Here is a 26827-nt window from a genome sequence, read left to right as displayed (position 1 = left end):
CCGGGATTCTCCCCCTCCCCTCTCCGGGACACCAGCTGCCCGTTCGTGCGGCCGGGGGAGCGGGGCTGGGAAGGGGCTGGTTTGGGCTGCCCCGGGGGTGTCCCTGAGGGAGGTGCTGCGGGTCCCCCGGCCCTGCCCTGCCACCAGCCCCCAGCTCGGAGCGATGCCCCTGGGGACGGGCCCGGGGGGCTCCTCCAGCCGCGGGGTGACGGGAGGCTCCGGGTGCTCCTGCCGGGAGAGAGGAACACCAGGGACGTGGGGCGCTAGCGGGGCCCGGCGGGGCAGAGCCCGGGACCGGCGCCGGGACCGGCCGTGCCTTGGCTGTCCCCGCCGTGCCCGCCCCCGGGGGGGTCTGTTCCCGGCCGCCCTGTCCTTGCCGGGGATTCGTCTCATCTCTAACACGCAGATTTGTGGAGTTAATTTTGTCACGACTGGCACCTCTTGTGTTTCATTGAAACAACAGGGGACGAGAGGGACTTCTTTGAAAACATTATATATATTTTTAATTTCATGAGTATTCTCAGACCAGGCTCCTGCCGAGACAGCAGCGTGACAGCCGCCAGCGTCACTGCACGACAAGCCGTCTTAGCGCAAGGCTGCTTTTTTAAAGCATTATTGAAATAAATTCAGTAAGATTTTGGCCGAGTTGACTCTCTTCTAATTATTGATATTTGTTATACTGAAAAATGCCTCTGTCTGTGGTTCTGCATCGCGTTCGGTTCCAGAACTGTTTGTCACAACCTCAGCACCCCCCGCTGCACCCGCCGCTCCTCACGGGGACGGCGGTTAATGACGCTGTATATAAATAGAACCGTGTTGTCAGTAAAGGCTGGAACAGCCCGGGAAGGATTCGCAGCTTATGGAAAACGTGTCAAAACAGACCCCGGGTCGTCGGCCGCGCGGGGGCTGGGGGCGCTGGGGGGGCTGGGGGGGCTGGCGGGGCTGGGGGGGCTGGCGGGGCTGGGGGGGCTGGGGGCGCTGGGGGGGCTGGCGGGGCTGGGGGCGCTGGGGGGGGCTGGCGGGGCTGGCGGGGCGCTGCGCTGCGCTGCGCTCCCCACCGGGGCCGGTGCTCCCTGGGTCCCCCGGCACCGGGCGCTCAGGCCGCTCCCCCCGCAGCGCGGCCGCCCCGCGGGGACACAGCTCGGGGCAGCGAGAGCCGCCGAGGGGCCCTACCCCGCCCCGCGGCAGCACCGGGCGGGCCCGGTACCGGGCGGGCGCGGCTCCCGCCGGCCTATCCCGGCGCTGCTTTGCGACAGTGTGGCGCTTAAGAGCCTCGCTTTCCGGCAGCGCGGCACCTTCCGCCTCGCTTTCCGGCAGCGCGGCCCGGTGCTTGGCGGCAGCCTCCGGTGGCGGGGCCCGGTCGGCGCCATGGACGTGGGGGAGCTGCTCAGCTACCAGGTGAGCGGCCCCGCGGCGGCTCCGGGGGTGCCGGCGGGCGGCGGCGGGGCCCGTCACGGCGGCGGGGCCCGGCTGCTCCCGAGGGGCCCGGCTCGGCCCGGCCTCTCTCGCTGCGCTCCCAAGGCCCTCGGCTCCGGTGTCGCCAACTTTTGGGGCCTCTCCCCCCGGCTCGGAGGAGCGGTGCCCGGTGGCAGCCGGTGACCGGAGGCTCTCCGGGCTGCGCTGCCCTGTCCCTTCCACCGCCGGGCGGGCTGGGTGTCTGCGCCGGCCTCTCCCTGCAGGAGGCCCGGCCTTGTTCCATGACTGCTCTTCGCATCCGTTTTTTTGTTTTTTTTCCTACCTGTTTGATGGCAAAACCCATTTAATTTGATTGTTGCCAAAAGCTTTTGATAATTTTTTCCTTCTTATAAAAGTTTCCTTTTATCTCACGAGTTTCCCTTCTCTTGGCATCTGAATGTTGCTTATTTACCGTTTGAGGGATAAGCAGATGTGGCAAACCGTGTGTTTTTTGTCACGAGGGTGGATTTCGGGTGCCCCGTGGGCGGGGCAGGGGGAGCACTGCCTTGTGACAACCTTCGGGTGTTTGTCTGTGCTCTTGACTGTTGGCTGGTGTGTTAAATCTTGGAGAAACTGCAGCAGTGGCATTTCCCTGCTGGGTCCGTGGCTGAGAAAGGTGCTCTGAGATGTTCCCAACCTTGGAAGTAACCAAGTGTCTGTTATTGTGACCCGACCTGCTGCCTGATTCAGAGCACAGGATTCCCGGTGGAACTCCTTCCTGCCATCTTGGTGCCCTGGGCTGTGGAGGCACCACGTGTGCTGGGCTGAGAGGTGCATCCCATGGCTCAGGACAGGTCGGTGCTTTCAGGACGTGGGATTTTGAGGGGCACAGGGAACGAGGAAAAGATATGTCAGAAATTTCTCTTCACCTTTTCCCAGAGGTATCGTAACACCCTGAAGTGTGGCTGTGAGAATAGTCTTGGAGAACTCTGCCAGGCTGCTCCAGGATTCAGCTCCAGGGATGTTTACTTCCATGAATTTCTCTCTGTCCCCAACATCCTTCCTCCCTCAGCCGTGGTGCAGGGCTGACAGCACAGTCCTGCCCTCTCACATCTCTGCTTTTATAGTGCTCTACACACCATTTTCCTGGTGATTTTCCAGTATCAAATTAGAACAGTAAATTCTCATGTTCCTTTAATTCCTTGGTTGTCCCACCCCAGCTCTGGATAACGATCCTGTCCTTAATTGCTCTGTGCTGCAATTTACACCTCGGGCTCAGAGAAGCAAACCTGGGCCCCTTCTTCTCTCTGCTGTGAGTTTTTTAACCAGGCTCTAGTCTGGGTTTTTTTTGCTGGTTTTCCTCTTGCTCTGTAATCATGATGCCCACAAAATTCCCTTCTGCTCTGGAGGGAAGTGGCATCTGCTGTGCTCAGCTCCCTGTGGCCCTGCAGAGCTTCCCCTCGGATGAGCTGCTGCAACTGCAGGGAGGTGGGATGGACAGAAGTGCTGCTCAGCTGCTGGGTATTCACGTTTTAACTTATTGCTGCTGAAATAAGTCTTGGCTGTGGGACTAAACATTCTGCAGCTTCTAGCCAGCTCCTGAGGTTGTTCCTGGAGCTGTTGTCCTGGTGTCTCCCCTGGGTGCAGGTGGTTCCTGTGTCAGGAGATAAGATGATGCTTCACAGTGACCCTTGGGTGTCCCTGGAGCCAGACCTCCAGAGTCAGGGGAAACAGTGAATATGAGCAAAAGTGGGGGGAGCAGAAGGCAGATAAACAGCTCTGATCCTGAGACAGTGGGATTTCCTTCTAGGAGGGTGTTTCTGGCTGAAAGATGGAAACAGAACTTGGGAACAGCAGATTTGTTGCCCCCTGTCCTGCGTGGGTGAGGGGTCTGCCACAGCTCTGGGGGACGGGCAGAGGAGATATCCCGTGTCAGTTTTAGAAATGTACCCTGAATGTGTAAAGTTCAGAATAATCAGGCTTTTATCGTGGCTGTGCCACAGGGAGGCTGCTGAGCTGTGCTGGCAGGCGTGTGAGCGCTGCTGCAGGCGGCCCCAGGGAGGGCTGGGGGTCCTGACTAGGGGGTCCCAACCTGCTCCCAGCTTCACTGCACTGCTGCCAGGTTTCTGTGGGTGCTCTCCAGGACTGGCTGAGGAGCTCAGCTCCCCCAGCCCCTGTGGGAGCAGGGGTGGCACTGGCTGTCAGGCGATGGGTTGGATGATGGGTGGTGTGTGCCTCTGCCGCCCAGTTTTAATCTGTTGCTGCAAATGAGTCAGTCTTCTCAGCTTCCCTCAGCACAGCCCGAAATAATTGCTTTTGTCTTACAGTGTTTTGAATTTGTCTCCTCTAAATGCCTAAGCTGTGCCCTTGCTTAATCAGGAAGATGTTTTCCCTCAGTGCTAAACTTGGCATGGAAGATTTCAGGCATCGTGCCACTAATTTGGTACTGAGTGTCTGTCAGACTAGGAACAGGAGCCTCTTGCAACAAAAAATACAACTACACAGCACCTGGCAGCTTATACAAAGCTCAAGAATCTATAAACTTTATGTGTTGCTGCAAAACAGTTGCAGATGTTCTAAACTGGTGATTAAATATTGCTGCTGTTCAGCCCAGACAGGCTGTGCCCAGATCGTCATGTCCGGTCTCTAATTATGGAGGGTAATTGAGGGGACAGAGACAGTTCCAGCCCACCTCGTGCTGCCACCCTGGGGGCTGCAGCCCAGTCTTCAGTTCACTTTCTGGGGCAGTTTCTTCAGCCACCAACCCAGAGTGTGTGGCAGCCCGTGGAGGCCGGTCCTGCCTGTCCCATCCCTGCCCTGCTCAGCTCTCTGCAGGGCCCCCGTGGCCCTGCTCCTCATCAGTCAGTCTGGAGGCCGAGGGGCTCGTTGTCTCAGACTGGTGGTCATGTCTGTGTGGGCACAGTGCATGTCCCTCACTTGGTTGGTTTGTGTGATTTTGGAGCTGTTGGGACTCCCTGAGGTCTCTGGGTTTTCCTGGTAGCAGTTCTTCCAGTCCTGAGCGCTCAGATCCTGCACTGTCCAAAGGTGGTGTGCCTCAGGAAGAAAGAACAAAAATAACATTGATAGTAGCCTGGTTTATCACAGACATTGGGAACAAAAGTGTGGAGTTAGTGGAGATACCTCTGGGGATTCGGGGGTGTTCTCAGCAGCCCTGGACCGACAGCTCGTGCTGTCCTGCAGCCTGCTGAGGTGTGGGCACAGCACAGCTGCGTCACTTACCGTGATTTATTTTAGATTTCATTAACAAATAATTTCTGAGCCTCACAGTAACGAGGTTACTTACAAAGCAGATGTCTTAGTAGTGTGAAACTGTTACTGAGATTGCTCTAAACCTTCCTGATGTTTGGAGAAGGCTGGAAGCAAGCAGGGCCCTCACCAATGTGTGTTCAGATTCCGTGGGGTACTCGGTGTTGTATGGATGCGCAGTTGCCGCGGTGCGGGAGCTGAGGGGTCCTGGGCAGGAGTAGTTGGGAGATGTGGGGTATTGTGAGGCAGGTGCTGCTGGTCCTGCTGCCTGAAGCCAGGCCCTGCGTTGGTGTCCCTGCACACAGGGACCCATCCCCTGTCCCCGTTTTTCCAGAAGATTTGCCATCGAAGCCTCAGACCTGGGTGACAGCATCCGAAGCAAGTGCAGCTGAAGGGTGGAAGAGAAAAAGAAAGATAATAAGATAATAAGATAATTCTCCCTTTACCAGTCACCAGCTTTTGTTTACTTTATTGTATTATATGAATGACAGCTTTTTTCAAACCCTTTTGGATTCATTGTTTCTTACGTGGTGATATCAGTATTGGATTTAAATGAAAATGTCTTCTGAATAAATTACTGTGAATTATTGCACTCAACAGGAACAAAATTAAGCTTAACTAGCAAAACAATTTAAAAATGCTTTTCTTGTGCATTTTCTAATGAATTCCATTTTCTTGCCAAATGCACCTTAGCAAACAGAGTAAAAAAACCCTGCATTTTATTTATCAAATTATTAGCTTTCCCTTTTCATCCAGAAAGCCAAAGCCTATGTAGATGTGTGTGAAGCTGTGAAATTATTTAAACAGATGTTTTTAGTCACAATCTGTGTTTGCTTAGCAAAATGCACCGGTCTGGGTGCAGCAGTGTAGGTGTTTAATTCCTGTTTGTTGGTGACAGTCCTGTAGAAAACACAAACACAAAGATGAGAATGATGGAGCAGCAGCTAATCCCTGCCTTCCTGCAGCTGCTGGTGGCCGTGCAGCCCCTGTGGAAGGAGCAGCAGCACCAGCCTTTGTCTTTCAGTTCTAATAGTGCTGGTTGGAAAAACACAGTATTCTTGGGAAGGTTCTGCCTGACATCAATAATGAAAGGAAAAATCTTAATGCTGCTTAATGGCATTTCCTGGGAATTCAATTACTGTCTGGTGCCAATCTGTTGGCAGCATTAATAATTGCATGCTGGGCACTTCCCTAATTTATCATAATGATTTCTGTGATGTGTTACAGGAGATTCTGCACCCCCCCAATGCATAAATACAAAAAATGGTAAAATAATGGAGATTGAAACAGGGTGTAAATTCTGATGCCAAGGACTGTGTACTCAGAGGAAATGGGGTTGGCTTTGTGATGGAGTTTTAATTTACATTTTGTTCTGGTGGTGCAGCCCCTGCCCATGGTACATGACTCTGTGCCTGACAGCCCCTGCTCCCTGGGTCCCCCTGCAGCTGCCGTTGCATCCAGGGACTTGTGCCTTTGTTAATGTTTAGAAATGAGAGCGAGGAATGAGATTCTGATGCCCCAAATTAGGAGCATCCGAGGCAGATCTTGTGGGGCTCTTGGCTGTGTGGTTCAGGAATTCCTGTGTCACTAATTTCTGTATCTGATTTTGTGATGGGAATCTGTCTGAGGTATTTTAGGATGAACTGGGTATTACCGAGGAGCGAGTGGAAGGACATAGGAAGGACAAACCTGAGGGCACTGAGTAAGGAATATGTATATTTACCAAAGTTTTTTCCTTCGACAGTGTCATTTAGAAGAGCACCTTTTTTCTTTCCTGAGTTGCTGATTGCTTGAGGAGAATTTGAATAATTTGCTCTTGGCAGTGACACACTTGTTTCCAAATGGATCCATGTGAAATTATATTTTAATGCAACTAGAAGAGAAGTAATTGGTACCTGCTTTAGAGAAACCACCAACAACCAAAAAAAAAAAGCACAACCAACCAACCCACAAAACCCTCCAAGCAAATAAATTTTTCATGTCAAAGAATCTCTGGGAATGCTTCTGCTTCACAGCTATTGAATGATGAGCTGAGTAACTGCTTTGAAAGTGCACAGGAGCACTTTAGGGGAGTTTTAAGTCAGGAATGTACCATCCTAATGGAAGCAGCAGAGAAGGTGTGGGGAAAAAGGAGGCAGATAACAGAGTTTGAATAGGTCTGGCTGGGAGGGAGCAGCTGAGCTTTGTGCTAATCAGTTGTCTGGGAAACTTTATTCTGTGTCTTCCTCCAAGTGATGACCACCCAGTCACCCTGCAAACGATGTGAGCGTGGTCACTGCTGCCCTGATTGTCTCTTGTTGTAATTAATCCTTCAAGTGCTTTTTGGTGGGGTCTTTTGTATTTTACCTCTCAACTGAAAGCAGTGTTTTCTTGTGGTTTGTGTACTTTCCCTGTGTGTTGGAATAAGCAGAGGGGTCAGTGGCTGACTGCTAATCAGGGCTGGTCTGCAGTGGGTTTGCCTTGGGAGCCTGGAAGGTTGGTTGTCCTCTGGGGCCTGAAGTTCACACCCTGCTGGGGAGCGGGGAGTTCTCACCTGGCCACCCACACTTGTGCTGCACCTGCCAGGACAGTCACACTGTCACCTGCTCCCTCTCATCTGCCTTTCGATCAAAACCTAGGAGAATCCACATCCCCTTTACAAAGCAGGGTGGTGTATGTTCATTAAAATGCTGAGACTGTTATGATTTTAGACAAAGGGTCCCACAAAGCAGGAGAGTGGGGTCTTCCTGCCAGGGAATGGTTTATGGAATGGGCTGGACAAATGTTAGACCTGACAGGGTTATGAAATCATCTGCCAGGCAACTTGAGCAGGGAGAGAAAGTAAAAATATTTTTCTTATTGTTTCCTTTGTTTCTTAACACACAGGCTCCTTTTGAATAGTAAAGAATTAAGCTTTGTTTCCCTGTAGTTATAGAGCATGGTGTACTCCTGTTCCAGCTTGGTTGTCCTTCAAAAATATGTGAGAGACAATTTAATAGAAATTGTGGAATAAAATATCAGGCTGTTCAAGCAAATCATAGATCTAGGCACTGCTGCAGCAAGTGACAGTCCTGTCCTGCCTGCCTTGGGCTCTGATTCTGCCTGCAAGCAGGGACAGGGGAAGTCAGGGTGAATTAGGGTGTGTACAAGAATTCAATATAATCTCATATACAAGATGGATAGAAAATTCTTTCCCTGCTGTCTGCTGGAGCCCGTTGGTGCTGTCTGTAACACAGGGGGCTGTCTGCCCGGCCACGGGCAGCGGGGCAGCCTCTGCGCTGTTCCTTTTGGCCACATCTTGTCTCTCAAGTAGCAGCCTCTGCTGCCTGTGGAGATATTTTCCCATGAATCGTGTTCATAGATCAAACAAGGTAGGATGTTGACACAGCTCTTGGCAGAGCCATTCATCTACTCATTTGATGTTCCACTCCACTAAATTAATTTCCTTTCAGTTTTTTTTTCCAGAGTTGTTAAGCGTTGTGTGAGCAAATGTTTTAAACAACTTGTAAGAATTTCCTCAGTGTGCATTAAAATATTGGCATTCTGGTTTGCAAGGGTCACAAAAGACTCGTATTCATTCACCTAATTTCTCTGACTTTAGCCTAACAGAGGAACAAAAAGACCTCGTGATGAGGAGGAGGAAGAAATCAAAGCCCGTCGGAAACAAGCCGGGGGCCGGGAGCTCGGCCGGCACCGGGAGGAGGAGTCTGCTGCGCTGGAGGACACTGATGATGAGAAGAAGAAACTTCTTCAGATAATGGAGAGGGATGGAGAAGAGGAAGAGGAGGAAGTAAATGACTAGTGTCCTGTGGGGAAAGGGAGGCAGTGGGAAATAAGCAAGTGCTAAATTACCTCACTGTGATTTCCATTTCTTGCCATGTAGGTGATGAGACTCACTGGAGATGTTCATGTGCCTCCTGCAGCCTCAGGCTGTGGCTTCACTTCCCTGCCCTGTTGGGTGCTTGTTTGTTTCAAACGGGGCTTCTCAGAGATATGCTCGAAGGTTTAAAGAGGTTGGGGAAGGCAAAGCTCTCAAGCCTAATTTCTGTTTTAGGCTGGAAATACCTAAATCGCCTTCTACAAAATATTTTTAGGAAATAGTTTGTGTATTCTAGCTGGTTTCCCGGCTCTGTTGCTCTCATGAGTATGCCCAGCCATGCAGCTTCTCCCCCTCTCCCCTTCTCTGTAGCTGTGCAGCAGCAGCACATAAGCAAACGTTCTCCTGTACAAGAAAGGTCTTGGGTCAGAGGAGGGGGGTAGCAGCTGTCAGGGGTAAATGATTTCAAGCCTTGAAGACAGAAATCCAATGCAGCATTGGCCTTTCTGCCAAGGGCCAGGGAAAAGATCACTTTATAAATGTGACACATGGATTGGTATAAATCTAGAAGATACTTGCTTCCTGCTGCCTGTGTCCTGTTTGATAAAAAAACAAGTGATATTCACCACTGCAGAATCATGTAGGTTTGTAAAATATCATTGTCCTTTGTATACAGCATTGCCAGCACTTGTCTCTGAGAAGCTCCCTTGGTTTTTGATGTTGAGCTATTGCCACTACAGTTGTTGCTGACAGTGGAGAAAGATAATGAAGGATTTCTGTAGGATTTGAGCTCCAGTCAGGATGAATGGACGTAGCCAAAAGTTCTCTTGACTGGCTAGATGGTGGGATGGTGCTAAGACAGGTTGGGCTTGAGAACACAGGAAATCCAATAACAATGGAAGATTTGAACTGATGTTATCTTTGTAGTGGAGTTTGCTGAAGACATTTAAATTTTCTGTCTCATACAAGATTGCTGCTTAGAGCTGTGAGCCAGAGGATCTTCCAACACCAGAAGTAATTCTTAGTTTCCTCTGGAGCAGGAGATGGGACATAGAACTTGGATTGAGATGTGAAGGGGTCTGGTTTGTTTTTTCTTTAGAGAACTTCTCTTTAATAGTGCTTGTAACATAGTCAGAGGAGGAGGAAGAGGTTGCACAATGAAATTATATAATCAATGTTTTAATAAAAGAAGTGCATTAAAATCAGGAAAAAAGGAAAATAAGAGAAGTGAGTGTGTGGGTGCCAGGGAGGCAGCAGGAATTGCAGCAGTGCTGTGCCTGTGTGATGCCAGCAGAGAAACACCTCAGGAGAATTTCAGAAATAAAAAGAAAGTACTCAAGTAAAATATTGATTATTTTTTTCCCTTTATAAAATGACTTTAAAATAGAAGAGAAAGCTTATCCAAGTGAGGAAAATAGGAAAGAACATAAACTCAGGGGAGTTAAATGTAGACCTACAAAAAGAAACAGCACAGTGGGCTTCTGAGAAGGAATTGTCCATGGGCATCCACTGCTGCTGGAAATGCAATGGAAACATTTTAACGTGTCAGGAGCAAAAAGCCTCAATCTGAGCTGATGTGCCAGGTAATTCCAGGGATATGGGATGGTGCAAGGAAGGTGAGCCACTGCAAAACTGTTTTTTTTTTCATGGATACTGGGGATCCAGGAAGTGCAGGGAAGCTCCTCTGGTTCAAAGAACCTTCCATTGGTAAACCCCTGATTTATAAAAACCCAACTCAGAAGGTTTTGCTCTAGGGAGCTTGCTCAGGTCAGAGTTGGGGTGAATCCATAGGTGCCTGGCTGTGCTGTGGGGGCTTTGGCAGCCTCCTGCAGCAGGAATTCCTGGGATTGCCCGTGGTTCCCCAAGGGTCAGGCCTGGCTGCAGCCTCTCCATGGCTCTGGACTTTCTTGTGCTTTGCCAGGTAATTGTTCCAACCATCCAGGTGCTGAGCTCTGCTTTCTGCCCTTTCTGATTTGGTTAGGAGGAACCTTTGGATGAAAGTTCAGTGAAGAAGATGATTCTCACCTTTGAGAAGAGATCTTACAAAAACCAGGAGCTGCGGATCAAGTTTCCTGACAATCCAGAGAAGTAAGATTATGCCCAGCTCCCCCCTATTGCCCTTTTTTCCTTTTATTTTTTGTTTCAATCTTAAATCTATTCCTTGAAATATACAAATGTTTTCAGTTACATAAGGCTTCTGTAACAGCAGTTGTTGCCATGTAGTTCTTCTAAATTGTGCTTGAAACTTTGTTAATTAAAAATGGCATTATTGAGGCTGGTGGTGGCTGGTATGTGGCCAGCAGCACAAAGAGAATAATGAGCAATGAAGGGAAAAGTACTAGTTTATTAATGGCTGCTGCTGCTAATATGATAGATTGTGAAAGTTCAGTACTAAAATTTGAGTTCATATTGGTTTTATTATGGGAGCAAACAGATTCAAGGATGTGTTGGTAGCTTCAGTTTAGGTGTCTGAGGAAGTGGCTTGGCTCTCAGGGGTGAGGGCTGATGAGCTCCTGGCAGTGGGGCTGGGGAGCCATCAACACCCTGCAGGTCTGCCTTTTTGGGGCCTTCTCCTTTATACTGTTCCCAGCACTGGGCTCTTCTTCACCAAGGGGCAGGTGGTGGGGGTGGGCTGAAAGGTGGGGATTGTGGAATGGTGAGTTTTGCTTTCCAAATAATTAAAGATTTCACGCTGTTGGTTGGTGTGGGGGTGTGCTCACCTATGCAGTCAGTGGTCAGCGTGGGAAGAAAATTTCATATGATGGAGCTTTTGGATGCTGTGGTGAGAAAAACAGCTGGATGGGGTCTGAAAGCCAGACTTTGGGGTGTGTGTTTCCACATCTGTGGTTCTAGTGGCGTCTTCCTCCTTCCATGGAGTATTGTTGTTCCTGTTAAATTAACTTCCTACCCTTGAGTGCGGGTATTTTCTGTCCAGGTTCCTGTTCCTACCCTTAACCAAACTTTTGTTATGCACTTCAGACTAATACAACCCCACACTAACAGGAGGTGGCAAGGGAACCTGTGTACTGTGTGTAATGATACAGTAGGAAGCCTTACCTTCCTGCGTGGTTGAACTTCAAGGGCAGGCACAGGAGAGGCTGAGGCACAGATTGCCTCTGGGAGCTCTGTATTTTGCCTCTGGGGATTCAGGGCTTTGACATGGGCACAAGGACCAGCCATGCCAGGGCCATGTGAAGCTGGGGTGACAAGTCTTACCTGGTATCTCCTGGAGGGTGGTGGTCTCATTTGTGAAACAGGCTGTGTCCATTGGGTGCCTTTGATGTGCTTTTGCCTTTTCATTAACCATTTTTTGTCTTGACTCAGGTTCATGGAATCTGAACTGGATCTGAATGACATCATCCAGGAAATGCACGTGATTGCCACAATGCCAGACCTGTACCACCTGCTGGTGGAGCTGAATGCCGTGCAGTCCCTCCTTGGGCTGCTGGGACATGACAACACAGATATCCTTTCGTTGTCACAGCAGCTCCCATGTGAGAGGCTTTACACTGACTTTTCTGTAATCTCTTACATCTGCCTTTCACAGGCTCCTGTGTCTGTTTTTCTCTTCTTTCCCACCACAATGAATTTATGTCTGTTGTGGTTTTCTTCCAAATGAAAGCCTTCTTTGTTCAAGTAATATTGATTCTGATTTTTTTCAGTGCTGTTATTCTCCTTTCTTGTTTTGTGACCCTTTCATCTAGGTTTGAGTGACTGCATTAGAGTGTGAACAGATGAACAACACAGGAAAAGCTGAAGTGTAGGCTCAGCAGTGTATGGCCTTGAACTGTGTGCACACTGTCTGGAATAGTCCCCAGTAAAAATGAAACCAATTTCCCCCTTTTTGTTGAAAGCTGAGCTGTCACTCCTTCAGCACTGCAGCCAGTCTGTGGAGGTGACCAGTTCCTCACGTGTCCTTTGAGGGGCTCAAGGCTTGTGGTTGTGGGCAGCCCCTCTGGTTCCATCAGTATCCAGAGACAGTTCCAGGCTCAGTTCTTGTCTTGCTGAACCTGATCCCTCTTTCTCTCTGAGATGTCCTCCCATCTTCAGAGGAGTGTTTTTCTATGCTGTTAAAGATCTTGGTAGTTTTGAAAAAGAACAGTCATATTTTTTTTATATCCTGGTGCCTTGATGCTGATAAATAGAACTGTGTCTGGCTTACCACTGTGCAGTCATTAAAAGCTGAGCTCAGCCTGCTTTGCTTGTGAAATATTCTACAGTAGATTAAGCTGAAAAATTGTGCTGTGATTTGAGAGTTCAAGTGTCTGTGTCCTGACAAATGTCAGTGAGTGGAGGGAGCAGTGAAGTGCAGTGGAGGGGCCCTGCTCTTAGACTTGGGACCACAGCAGGCTTGTCTTTTATCCTTTTTATTGATTCATGACCTTAGGAAAGTGATTTATTCTTCATTGCTGTATGTGTGAAGAAGTAGATAATACTTACCAGCTTTCTAAGGTATTTTGAAATATGCCGTGTTGGTGCTAAATGTTGTGGTCCCATGCACAGATCTTGGTTTTCTTTTTCAGCAGTTTTCCTTACAAGACTGTGTATTGAGAATTCATAGCTCATTCTTTCTAAGTGGGTGCAGTGATCAGAAGACAAAACCAAAACATCACTATTTTATTTCAGACCAGTTTATATTAGAAACACTGCTTAGGGGTTTGGCTGTTCTGACTTGTATCCAGCTGGACCTGGGTGTGGTGGCTGCAGGTCCCTGCACAGAGCAAACCCCTCAGCCTTCCTGGGCTGTGATGGGCAATGGGAATGACTCCCAGGTCAGTGTTTGTTGACAATTCATTGTTCTGCACAGGGAAACACCCACCCTACATGAGCGGTGTCGTGGCTGCCAGAGCTTCACTGCTGATGTTTTTGCCAGACACCACAAGCTTTGTGTGTACTATGTGTGTGGCATGAAAAGCTTACATGGAGTTTCTCATTCACAAGCAAAATATAAACCATGGGGATTTTGCCTGGGGTAGGGGAGCTGAGGTGTGGCTGGAGTGCATGGGAGGACAGCCTGCTTTGTCCCTTCAGCCACAAAAGGTTGAGTCCTGGGGTCACTGCTGCTGTCAGGGACTTGTCAGTGTTTCCACTGTGAACTCTTTTTAATTGGTTTGCAACTTGCCTGTCAGTTAATTTAGGTGTAGAAATTCGGCTTGTGAATTGCAGTTTTGGGAAAGATACATTTCTTGTACAACTGCTGAAGTGTTTTCAGATGCACTGGGGGCAGGACACAGGCTGCAGTGATGCTTAGGCCTTCACTGTGCTGCCTCTGCTGCTTCTGCCCAGAACAGAAACACTATTAAAGTGAAGCATCTAAACATAAACCTAAATTGATACAGCTCAGACTTTCTAATGACTTTTTGTTAAAATAAATGGAAAACAATTTTAAAAATGAGTTTTTCAAGGACAGAACTAAACAAATAGCTTTTCAGATGTGATTTAAATGTAGCGTCTTGAGGGACTGATGCAAGGAGAGTTGCATTATCTATGCACTGTCCAGGGGGAGCAAATAATCTACTGAATGATTCAAGCAGTTTTACAGAAAACATGTGAAGGAAAGATGATCACTGACAAGTTTTTATTAATGAAAGACAGGAAAGCTTCATGAGAGGTTTTGCTTTTCTATCTCCTGAATTTTATAGGACAACTGATACTCTCACTGGGAGCCTCAGCAGAAGGTCTTACTCAGGAATGCCCTGTGAGATGAACCCCTGACTTCTGGAGTTCTTGCTGTGCACTCGCAGAGCAGTCTGGGTCCGTTGTCCTTAGGGCACCCATAGGAAGCAGCAGCCTTCAGTTAGTTCCTCCCTCAGTCTCCTCCTCTGGGGGGTGATCAAAGCCCATTCCCTCAGTCTTGCCTCATACATCATGTGGTTGCCCCCCTGGCTGTCTCCGTGGTCATCCACTCTCCTCAGCCCAGTATGTCAAGGTCTCCTACAGGAAGAGCCTTGCTTGGTCCCTCCCACCTACAGGACTTCACATTTGTTGAACTTCATAAGGCTCCTACTGGCCCATTTCCTCAGCTTTTGTTGATTAGCAGTTGATTCCTGGCTGAACAGATGTAAGGCAGGTTATTTTCTCGTAACTTGCTTACTGAGTTGCATTCCAACTTGCTTTTGAAAATTGTACCCTGGCCCTTCTGACCGTGCTTTGATGTAAACATGAGTGATGGTCTCCCCAGTGAGGAGTAACCACCCTCCTGCTCAGTTCCTGATGGCAGTTGCAGCTGGAAGTGACATCTACCCATCAGTAAAATGTACAGAGAGCTTTGCCTTGGTTAAGGATTGCTGTAGAGCACAAAGAAAGTAGCAGTCTTACTGACAGGCATCTCCTGCAGCACCTGGACATAGGTTAACTGGGGATGGGGCAGACAGCTCTCTTCATCTTTCCTGAGACTGGGTCAGTCATCACTGAGACCTTGCCGGGAACAGATGCATGAAAATACTTTTCCTGCTGCTGCTTGTGTGTCTGAGCAAGTGCACAGCTAGGAGAGCTGGGAGGCTGGGTTGTTAAGGGAGATTCATCACAGAGTTGTTATGTAGGACATCAGAAAACTGCATATCCTGGTCCACCCCGGTGGGACTCGGGCAAGATTGATCAGTGTGTCTGAGAGAATAGGAAAGTGGGTCTAATGAGGTGGAATACGTCTCGTTGTACAGGAGAGCTGTGGAGCAGTCAGGGGAACCATGTGTTATGCAGCCCAGAGTTAATGAGTGAAAATTGGGCTGGCAGGAGCGATGCTGTTCCTGCAGGGCTGGAGGAGCATGCTGGCCTAATTGGGCCGGGGGAAGGGGGTGAGGGCTCCTGCATCCTCCTGAGGTGTCTGCTGGATCCAGATAGCAGGGCTGTCACTGGGAGCAGAATACCCAAATTGGATTATTCTAACTCATTTCTCTTTGTGGATATTGAATCTTTGGCAATGCAGGGTGGGGCCTGGTTATACCAACCCAGCAATTTTGATTTGAAAAAGTAGAAAATAAGTATCATCAATAAACAGTAAAATTGCCTGATAGAGTAAGCACACAATCACATTAGCTTTGATCATTCCTAATTTTAAGGATTCTCTGGTTTTCGTACTTTGGAGGGCTGAAGTAGTCTCTGTGCTCTTGGCTCTGCAGTTCCCCTGTCCCACTGCTGTCTTGCATTCCCAGCTGTTTTGGATCCAGTCATGAATTTGCTGGCCTAGAGTGATCTGCTTTGGGTGGTACAGGTGTCTGCCTCTGCATCGTCCTTAACACCAAGCACATGTTTCCATAGCTGTGGTAGACTTGCTTCAAGAACTGACTGATATAGATACTCTCCATGAGAGTGAAGAAGGAGCTGAAGTCCTCATTGATGCTCTAGTAAGTAGTAACTCCAGGTAATTCCAATGCCTTGCACAGTCCAGGATCCTTGGAAGTGCCGCGCTCTGCGTGTCCACGCTGCCAGTGCCACGGGCAAGGTGGCCAGTTCAGGAGCCTGCTCCCTTGTAGCTGAAACACTGTATTGAGGACCACAATGGGTGTTTTTAACTGATGGCAGAGTCTGGGGAGTAGGTCCTTCGTGTACCAGAGCTAATGGATTTTAAGGGTGGAGGTAGTGATCCTTTTTGGCATTGAGAGTAAACAACCCTGGAAAATTATCTGCCTGCAGCAGAAGTTGCACTGCTTGGTGTTCAGTGCTCCCTGCCTGGTTAACTTCCTTGAGTGCCCTTGGCCTCCATGGTGGTGGACTTCCCCTTTTCCTGGTGTTTGTACAGGATGCCTCCTGCTTTTCAGCTGCTGGAGGAGGATGCTGAACTGAGCAGAGGCTCTCCAGAGAACCAGTGCCCAGCAAAACTTGTGATTTGCATGTCTGTCCTACCCTTGGGCAGCTTCTGCTAGAGAAATGCTGTGTTTGTGACTCACTGGCTGTGTCTTGTTCTCTAACTATTATGTTGAAATTGAAAGATGGGGAATTACAGGTTTTCTTTTATTTGCTTTGTTTGGCTGCTCTGTTTTCTCCTACAATCCTTCTTGTCCAGTCACAATAATGTTACCTTCCAAAGGTTAATGGCAGTGGCCTGAAGTGGAGTTCTTCCAGCTGGCCTCTGGGCTGTTCTTAATTACTCTGCCTCTGGTGAGATTGTTGGATGAATGAAATGGTCGAGAGGAACTGCTAGAGAAGGTGTTTTCTATAAAATGTGCAGAGAGGTAGTAAATCAAGCAAAGTTCTTTCTCTGTTTTCCTTGTCACCAGCCCCCTGATAACAGGCAAGGTTTAGAGGCTGTATTGTCCTTTTTGAAAGAAACAAGTCAGGCAAATCTTGGGAGAAATGTTTAGATATCTCCTTCTTGCTTTTTTTTTTTTCTTTTAAAGAAGGCAGGTATGATGTAGGGTACCTGTGAAGATTATTGCACTCCCTTCCATGGCAGCTGATACTGGTATTTTTTCCACATGTTCACTGGGCCCAAAGCTAGTTTACAGTATTTGAATTAGAAGCATTGTTTTAACTTTCCCAAGCCCATGTCCACAATGGACAAAAGTCAAGCTGGACTCTGCAATTGCAACTTTAAAGGCAGACTTCTGAGAGCTCTGATCCAGAGGCTCCACCTGCAGACATGGGTTTCTGTTCTTGACTTGGGGTTTCATTGGCTTCCTGAAGGCAACTTGGTACTTTCATCCTGCTGGGATTTAAATGCAAGGCTTAAGCTGGGGATCATCAGCCTCTGGATTTGAAGCTGCAGGTGTGAACAGTGTTTCTTCAGCTTTTTGTACCTATTATGGTGGAAAATAAAACAAAAATGTAGGCAGAGCAGCAGCAAACAGCTGAAGGGGGAGCTGCTTGCAGAGCTGACAGCCAGCCCGTGCAGGGTGCTTCGCACTTAACCATTCTGAGGGATTATAAATTAATCAGACTGGTTCAGGAAGTAAGACTGTGACAAGGTGCGTGTTTGCCTCCAGATGTTTTTCTGTTTAATCTGAAACACAAAAGTTGTATAATTAATTAGGGCAAACACAGTGGCAGATTTACTTTGTGATCCCTTCACTTCCTCTCATGTTTTAGAGCAAGATTTTTAATGTCTTCTGATTGTGTCGGGCAGGATTTTTCAGTAGGGCTTATTGATTTTTATTATTTATGAACCCCCTGTTCTTACTCCTTTATCTTCCTTTTTTCAGTTGTCATTTGTGTTTTTATCTTTCGTATGACCCTGGTGGTTTAGGTGGAGGGCCAGGTCGTGGCTTTGTTGGTCCAGAATTTAGAGCGCCTGGATGAGAGTGTGAAGGAGGAAGCTGATGGTGTCCACAACACGTTGGGTAAGCGGCTGTTGCACAGGGGGGTGGGTTTCCCCTCACTGCTCCCCAGCCTTGCCGCACACAGGAGCTGCTCTGCAGTGTTGCTGTTATTAGCACTTAGACCGTCATCCATTCCTTTCAGTTATCTGGGGCTGTGATCTCCCAAGGACTGGGAGAATGAGAGAGACTGGAAACATGAGGTTTAGAATTTTTTCTGCTGCTGCTGTTAGTTTTGTACAGTGCTGCTGGAGTAAAGGGAAGTAACCTTGGGCTTCTTGTAGCAGGATCTGGTGTCACACTGAGGATGGACTGTGTGGGCAGTGTAAAAAACGAGAGAGTATCATGGGCCTGAGCTTAAATCTCACTCAAGAAAGGGTAGATTTGTGAGCAAGATGTAACTTTGAGAAGAGCCAAGCAGCCCTAGGAGGGACCTGGCAAAGCAGCATTGACACCAGCCTGAGCTGAGCCGCAGGTGGGGAAAAGCAGCTGTTTTCTGTGTCTTCCCAGCAATCGTGGAGAACATGGCAGAGTTCCGCCCAGAGATGTGCACAGAAGCTGCTCAACAGGGCCTCATGCAGTGGTTGCTCAAGAGGCTGAAGGTGAGCTCGTTTTTCTGTTACCTTTTGGGAGATCCTGCAATAAAAACTGACAGGCTGCTGCTCTGAAGCTGGTGTGCTTGGGAGGGTGCCTGACACAGTGTTTGTGGCCCAAGGCTGTTTATTATTGGCTCTTTCCATTTGTATAGGTTATCTCTCTGACAAGTGAGAATTTGTGAATACAGTGAATTCAAAACTCACCTTAAACTGGGAATTATGTCCCTTTTAACTTACTAGAAACTAGCAAAGCTGAAGGAGTTGGCTTTATGTGTAGGAAGCTCTACTCACTGTGTCTGTGAGTAGGAGTGCTCTTGTTTTTGTCTTGTTTGCCTAGAAGAGAATGTCTAATGCTGAGTCTCCCTGGATGTCTTTGGGTTTCCCTTGTTCCTGTGGGTTCCTTTTGGTAACAGGTCCCTGACCCAGCCCTGCAGTACCACCATGCTCCCAGCACACACATGGGCAGCACTGGAGCTCTGCCAGGGTCCCCCCTCCTTCCATAGACCAGCTGAGATGAACTTAGAACATCACTTAAAATAAACCTCTGTGTGTGTGTTGGAGAAGCCAAGTTAAGGATGAAGAGTTAGTTTGGGGTTTGTATCTGTTTAGATGGACATACTTCTGTTCTGTCTTTACATTGTACACATCTTACAGTAGAAAGTCTCTTTTCTGTTCCTATGATTCCTGTATGGTGGATCTCTGGTCCATGGCTGAGACCTGTAGGAATGTAAAAAGCTGATCTGTGACCAGGGAAACTAATACAGACCATGTTGTGCCTTTGCTTCCTAGATCTCTAACACTGTTTCGAGTTTCAAGTGATGTCTTTGTTTAACTGCTGCTGGCAGTGGCTTTTTCTTTGAACTCATCTAATTGCCTTTTGAATTCAAAATTACTTTTTGATATTCTTAGCATCCTGTGACAGTGGGTTACACAGTTCAACCCCATCTTATATGAAAAGATTCTCTGGAATATACTGTAAATAATACCATAAACATTCCCTGGAAAATACTGTAGGAAGGAACAGAGGTAAGAAGAAATCTAGCAACAGATTCCAACTTTCCTGGCACTGTTAGGAAGGCACCAGCACTCCCACACTTAATGTCTCTGTGGTTAGAAGGCCTCTGAGCCACAGAGATACTCTCTGAGCCCTGTAAGTGTGCAGGTGCCCCTCTGTGCTCCTCACAGACTTGTTAGCAGAAGTAACCTGGAATTTCTCACTATAGGTAGTAACATAATTATGTTCCTTTTGCTTAAAAACAAAAAGTGAAGTTAATTTTATTCCAGGCAGGTGTGCACTGAGCGTGGATCTTCTGCCTGCCTTGTAATTACTCTGGCAGCTAAAAGACTTGGGAGAGCAAAATAATCACAAATTGGATTCCCCTGCCTGGTGCCACAGAAAATAAATGTTAAAGGCCCTCAGAACTCAGTGCTGAATGTGTCTTTCCTTTGCCCTGGCATGTGTTAACTTTGCCTGGGTCTGGGGATGTGTGATCAGGCAGCTGATGTTCTTGCTTCCATGCTGTCGTTGGGAACTGCGGGCTCGTGAAACCCTCGCCAGGAGCTCTTGCTGTTGGCAGAGTCTGCTCTGGAATCTCTCACCCTGGCAGATGTGTTTAGGAATAACCCAGCACCTCAGCATCTGGGTAGAGCATCATGCTGCTGAGGAGTGTCTGTGGGATGAGGTAAAATCAGGGCTCTGTCTTGGTGTCAGGACATCTGGCAGACAGCAGAGCTGAGCTTGTGTTCTGACTGCATTTCAGGCTGCATAATTGTATTCTGGCTGCCTGGGAAAGCTCAGACTCACTTCTCCAAACATCAGCAGGGTTTGGTGGTGGAATGTGCAGCCCTAGGAGAGGAGAGCCATCTTTCCTGGGGCTGTGGGTGTCCTCCCTGGGGGTGGCACAGCACTGAGCTCCCCCTCCTTGCTCACCCATGGCTGTGCAGAGTTGCATGGTTGCTACAAAATACCATCCTCTACAGAGTGGTTGGGGATGGTGTGGAATGAAAAGCTTTATTTAAAGCCAGTACTTTGTGGCATTTAGGATCTTCCTGCTGCTCACGTGTTTGTGTGGCAGGTGCTGGTGTGTGGTGACCTTTTCTGTGGTAGCAGGTTGGGATAATTGGCCACGTGCAGGCAGGTCCACTCAGTCAAGCTGCAGGTAGTCGTGCACTTGGGGAAAAACTTGTGGGTGACTAATGGGATGTTTTAAGCCTAGCAGTATTGCTTTCCTTTTTTTCCCCTCCCTCTTGAACAGTGGAATACAAATAGCTGGTAACTGATGATTTTTAAAAATTGTTTATTTTATGAATTCCTTTAGTAAACCAGTTTGTGTTACCATCTGATGGGTTAACATTTAGACTGTGTCTGTAGATGCAGCAGCTTTGGCAACATGCAAAAAGATTGGCCCCAGTTCAGAGTCACACTTCAGGGATTTATTTATTTTTCTTAAAATTCAATGTTTTGGTTTTGTTATGATTTCTTAACATATTTGAGTATGGAAGTGTCATCGTTTGACTTGGGTTCAACAACAACGCTTTTGATCCCCTCCCCCTGCCACCCAGACAGGGAAGGAGAGAGAGAAAGAGAGAGACTTGGCTGGATTGAAAACTAAACTACACAGCTTTAATTAAACACTAATGATAAAAGTAAATATATACAATTATATACAAATATGTTCAAATATGTGCAAAAGCCTCTTGCCTCCCCCCACCCCAGCAACTCCCACAGCATCTCCTGAGCTGCAAACAGTCTTGAAAAATCCCAGAGCCACTGGAGAAAGTGGAGAGTGATGAGGGTCAGGAGAGCTGAAGCCTGGGGGTCCACGGAGAGGGAGGGATGGAGTCCTCCCCGGATGCCGGCCATGGGTGGAGGAGAAGGGAAGAAGCAGGAAGGAAGTTGTCTTCTGGGATCTCTGACCTTCCTTTGAGCTTACATAGCTCTATGGAATGGAATATCTCTGGCCAGTTTTGCTGTCTGTTTAACTCAGCCTCCTACAGGGGGGTCACAGATCTCCGCGTAGTGTCTGAGCCGGCAGAGTAAAGATGTGACCTTGAAGCCCCAGCAGTTAACAAACAGTGGAATGTTTTTCTATCATTCCTAGCTGGAACACTGCTACTAGTTAAAAGAAAGCTTTCTGAAGGAAAAAAAAGAAATCAGTAAAAGGAAAACTGGCTTCATCCTGGCTCAAACCAGGACAGGAGGAATGTATGAAATGAAAGCTATGTGATTGTGCAGGCTAAACCCATGTAATTTTCTTCTGATTGTGATGCTGTGATCCTCATACAAAATGCTGGCAGTTACTGTTTCATGCTACTGTGGTGTATTTCCTGAAATCCTGGTTTTGGGGGGCTAAGCTCATATAACAGCATGGAAGATTTATCACAGGAAAGTGTGATTGCAAACAACTGGAGACTGTTCTCAGGGGTTTTGAGCCAACTTGGTCAAACCTGCTTATGTAGGACAGCGTGAAGGACCAGGGCTGAGTTTGTACGTGTGCATGAGCATGCCCAGCCCTGGGTCACAGGATCTGTCCTGTCACTGAGGCACATTACAGAGTTACTGCTGAGGTATTTTGGTTGCAGTGTTGCTCACACATTCAGTGATTTTATTAATGTGTTCTACAAATCACTGGAGTACAGAGAGCTGTGCCCTGATAGGTCTCTTGTTCCTTCTCCACCACCAGGCAAAGATGCCTTTTGATGCCAACAAGCTGTACTGCAGTGAGGTGCTGGCTATTCTGCTCCAGAATAACGATGGTGAGATGTGCTTCTGGGGTTGATGTGCTGTTGGGGCAGGATCCAGGCTTCTTTCAGATCATAGCAGCACCCTTCTGCCTTTGGCTTCCCTTTCTTATGCTCCCTCTCCCACACCTGTGCTCTCTCATGTGCATGCGCCCTCTGTTTCTCTGCAGCTTTTGTACTCTGTCAAGCTGTATTGATTTTGTTTGCTGATGTATCAGTGTTAGATGGCTGTAAAATCTGACAGTTAGCTTCATTTTTCTCTCTTTTCTCCCTTCCCCCAACCTCCGTCTAGACAACAGAGAATTGCTTGGGGAGCTGGATGGGATCGATGTGCTGCTTCAGCAGTTATCTGTGAGTAATTCCCATACCCTCTGTTCTGTCAGGAGACAGGCAGGCTGGCTGTGAGGAGGTGGGACAGGTTCTGGCTGTAATGCTCTCCCAGTGACCTGAAGGTACCAGAGCACAGCAGTGCTTTCTGTTTAGTGGTGGCACAGTCCCTGAATAACTTCCCTGCAAGTGTTTGATCCGTGGTGTGGGGTTACATTAACATCTTTTACAAATGGTAGTGTAGAGGTACACAGAAATTTAATTATTTTATTATACCTACATGGCAAGATCGGCAGAGTTAGAATTTTACCATCTTCAGTCTTCTCCACTCCAGGCACCGGGCTGCATTGTGCCTACATTTGAGCTAGCTGAAGGTAGTGTGTTCTTAGGTCAGTAACATTTCTTGAGGCAGTTCTGTCCATGGGTTGGGCTGCCCCCTCGGGTAGGCGCTGTACCTGATGCCTCTCTGGTATCAGGGTTACCCACACACTTGTGAATGGTGCAGTTGGTGAGTTTGCCTTGCATTTTGGAGACCCTGTGCTGTCCCAGCAGCCCACTGGTTGGTGCATAGTCAGGACAGTAGAAGGGCAGCAGTTACAGGAGACAACGTGTCTGTGCAGTGTATGGTGCCCTGGTGCCTGCAGGCTCCTGCACGCCAGAGGCTGAAGGCTTGTGGTGTAAAATGGTTGTGTATACCTACCCCAGTGTGGACCACATTAAGCCCTCCTTCTGGGGTAATTCTGCTTTCCTTGTCATGCAGGTGTTTAAACGACACAACCCCAGTACAGCAGAAGAACAGGAGATGATGGAGAACCTGTTTGACTCCCTTTGCTCCTGCCTAATGCTCAGTTCCAATCGTGATCGCTTCCTGAAGGGCGAGGGTCTGCAGCTGATGAACCTGATGCTCAGGTAGCCAGATCACTCTGATTTTCCTGCCTGCCTTTGATGTACCAACACACCTTCTGGCTAGATACCTGCTTATGAAATTTCCTTGTTAGCGTATTTGTCTGTTTTGTTTCTTTTTTCCAGCATGTGCGTTGAGCCTTCTCAGATACATGAACTCGGCTCCTTCCTTTAGCTTTGTTTCCTAAGAAGTGGGGTTACTGCAATAGCTGCTGAAGTAGCACTGCAGTCTGTGTAGCAGACGCCCAGATGAGTGAATGCTGTAAGTCAGGCTAATCCTCTGTGGATTTAAAAGACCCATATGAGGGTAAGAGAAACCCTTTGGGTGTCTCAAGGGAAAATGTTCTTCCTTTTGATCTGCAGTTCAAGCCTCACTGTGTGTCCTCTGAGCTGGTGAATTTTTGTGGATATTGATAACAAAAATGGGCATAAGTGCATTTCTTCTTGTGACATGTTTTGTCACACTGAATCTCCAGGGTTTCTCTGCCCCCTCCTCATTAATTTCCCAGCCCCCTCCAGAGGCTGCCCCCACCAGGCTGCTGTGGGGCTGGACACAAGCACCAACATGAAATGATATGTTCCTGCAGTGCATGGCTGGGGAATGTGCAGCAGCAGGGAAATGAATAAATAACCAAACATGGATTATTCAAACAGGAACACTGGGTTTTCTTGCAGCTAATTAAAGAAAAGCTCCAAAACCAAGAAGGAGCAAGAAGCCTCCCTCTGCCCTGAGTGCTAAGCTGCTAACCTAGCCTTGCAGAACTAATTACTTGGAGTTCTTGTGCCATGTGGGTGGGACTCAGTGTTTGGATTTTTAGTGGTTTTTTTCCATATTTTTGAACTCTACTGTTTATCACTCTCTGTACCAGGATCCCAGCTGGAAAACTATGACAAAAGGAATACTTCTCCCTGGATGCATTTCCCCCCCAGCAGTTATGAAGGGGTTAGAAGGGACAAAACATGACCCAACTGCCTCTAGCAGCTCTGTCTAGTGGAAGGGGGTTCTGAGACCTCAGTCTTTTGGTGCTTAGGAACCTAACTGATTCTGCAGTCTGAAGGGCATTGGGAAAATGATGATGGAAAAAAGAAACAGTTCACGGAGTATTGTCTACAAGCTTGTATCATCACTGTCCACAGCAGGGACTATACTAACAGTTGAATTTTTTATTTTTTTTTTTTAATGTCTTCTAATCTAGTTCAGATAAGTAGAAAAGTTGAAATTCTTCTTGCCTGGCTGCTTGAGCAAATAACAAGAGATGACAGTTGATTAAGTCTTGTTCCCAGACTGCTCAGTTTTTCTCAGCACTTCTTCAGTACTCATGGGCTAGTGTTGTAAACAGGGAGTGAACCTTCACAGCTGTGATCTAGTGAGCTGCACGGGAGGATTACACTGCTGTGTCTTCTTGATACCTTCATGATAAGCAACAAATGGAAATGCCATTCAGTGGTGATTGACCACCTTGCCCACAAACAGGGCAGACTATATTTCTCCCCTGATGGTGTCCTCTGAAGGCTGGGGGCAGAGAGCTCATATTTTTTGTTTGGATTTTGAAGGTGGTTAATCATTGCACCATAGTCTGTGCAGATGAAAGGACAAATAAGAAAAGTTGAAAGTTTATTGACATGATGTGAGATAGATATGCTTCATGAGAATAAAGAAAGATATCAGGCTGGAATCTCCATTACTGCTGTGGAGAACACAGCATTCTGTATCCAGAGATACCTCATCCATCTGCCTGGGCTGTTCCGTTCATACTGGTCATGCCCGCAGACCTGCAGAGGCAGCATCCCTCAGCTGAGCATTCAACATGCTTGGGAGGTTCCTGTAGACAGTCATAAAACCAGGACTGCTTTCTGGTCTGCTGAGCCTTAAACAATGTGGCCAACAGCCAAAGGTGGTGGTGTTTGTGTGACCTTCTGCTGTTTATGGGGAGACACTGGTGGTGACACATGGAAACGAGCACGATGTGGCTGATGCACTTAAGGTGTGTGTCCATGGCAAGCTGTGTCCTGGACTGGGGGTAGTCTGGGACTTGCAGTGCCGGGGGGACTTGCTGTTGGCCACTGGGAGTGAAGCTTCACTGAGCTGGTATGTGGGAGGTGAGCAGAAGGTTCTGGGAGAAGAGCAGGTTGAGGAGGACAGAGCAAGTAGCCAGTTTTGAGGTAGGATTAGAACATGGGTATGAACAATTACTTGGTTTGCATCTCTGCAGCAATGAGGCTTGTTTACTTTATGGAGTGTCTTTATCAAAACCAAAATGGTTTATCAAGGTGGTAGCCACAAGTGCAAAGTTTATAGGTATCACATAGAATTAAATTCAATTATTTTTATGTCAGGGAGCAGGTTGCAGTTCACAGTCCCTCAGCCTTGCCTTGGTAGCCTAAGTGCAGTTTACCTTACAAAGCCAAAAGAGAAAAACAGCCTTGTAATGTCAGTTCCCTGGTGCACACTGACAGGAAGCTTATTGCTTTTGCTGTAAAATTGTGTTAAGGTTTGGAGGAGACGCAGCCACTTGTTCCCAGGGGATGTGTCAGGAAGATTCTCTCTTGCATAGGAAAAATGACATGTGGCTTCCCTGGTTATTAAGGGAGGTGTGTGCTTATGCACAGAGACAAATGCAGCAGAGGCAGCTCATGGGCAGCACGACCCTCTGCTCCATAACAGTTCAGTGGCTTTTCTTGACCCTCAGAAAAGCATTTGCTCTGTTCAGCAAAAACAAGGCAAAAATGAGCAACTCTGCACGGCTGCCCAAAGCTTGACTAAGCTATTTCAGGGTATCTTTTTTATGATTATTAAAATCCTTGTATGTTTTCTTGTCCTGCTGTTCCTAATGACCCCATGGAAACTTAGGCTGTCGCTTTAGTAAATCTTCTGGTTAATTAAATGGAACCATTTTGTGCTACACTTTTCCAGGAAATCTAGTTCTTTGCTTGTGCTAGTAATTTGGAAAGTGAGAGATTGTGTTATATGGAAAATCCAAATAAGGATAGCACCTATTCTTTTTGGAATAATAAAGGTACCAAAGAATTCTCCCCAGTGTAGAGGTATAAAAAAGAGGAAAAAAACGGTTATCAAAGTTGTAATTCAGAGTTCCCTCTGCAGACTGAGGTCACTCCCACTTGGTGATACTCACATATGCTTGTCTTTGAATTAGTGTTTGGCTAAAAGGTACCTCAATAAGCACAGATGAGACTAAGACAAACTGCCTGCCCTCCAGCAGAATAAATATTTCAAATAAAATCAACTCAAGACAGTCCAGTCAAGCAGGTATTGATCTCTAAAAGCCTGAACTTAAACCCAATGAATATTCCAGAGATCAGCTCTGTGCAACCTTCCTAAATGCTGATCAATATGCAATTACTTCCCCTGAAACATTTCTTATTGTCTGGCCTAAGAAGTACTTTATTTTTAGCTCCCTGTGGAGGGGGGGGGGGGGGTGTGCGGAGCTGCCTGCCTGGCTCATGGGGCAGAACTCGCTGCTGCACCAGATCCTGTTGGTGGCTTGATCCTCATAGATCCTTATTCCAGGTCCACAGTAATTCCTGAGCAC

At 47.7% G+C, this 26827-nt stretch overlaps 1 protein-coding gene across 1 annotated transcript in view; it reads left to right on the top strand.

The window, feature by feature from the left end:
- The first annotated feature begins 1301 nt into the window (after nt 1-1301).
- The window catches only part of CTNNBL1 (catenin beta like 1), a 47711-nt gene continuing 22185 nt past the window's right edge, over nt 1302-26827 (top strand). The window contains exons 1-10 of the mRNA XM_051633039.1: nt 1302-1398; nt 8243-8431; nt 10440-10546; nt 11783-11924; nt 15706-15801; nt 17640-17733; nt 18220-18311; nt 21989-22061; nt 22339-22397; nt 23134-23282. Coding sequence (XP_051488999.1) covers nt 1369-1398; nt 8243-8431; nt 10440-10546; nt 11783-11924; nt 15706-15801; nt 17640-17733; nt 18220-18311; nt 21989-22061; nt 22339-22397; nt 23134-23282 — 1031 coding nt within the window. The 5' untranslated portion in view covers nt 1302-1368. The remainder of the gene's footprint in view (nt 1399-8242; nt 8432-10439; nt 10547-11782; nt 11925-15705; nt 15802-17639; nt 17734-18219; nt 18312-21988; nt 22062-22338; nt 22398-23133; nt 23283-26827) is intronic.

The sequence above is a fragment of the Apus apus genome, chromosome 15 (assembly GCF_020740795.1).
Source record: "Apus apus isolate bApuApu2 chromosome 15, bApuApu2.pri.cur, whole genome shotgun sequence".
Taxonomy (NCBI): Eukaryota; Metazoa; Chordata; class Aves; order Apodiformes; family Apodidae; genus Apus; species Apus apus.
Note: the sequence above shows the minus strand (reverse complement) of the source record. Positions and strands in the feature narration are given on the sequence as shown.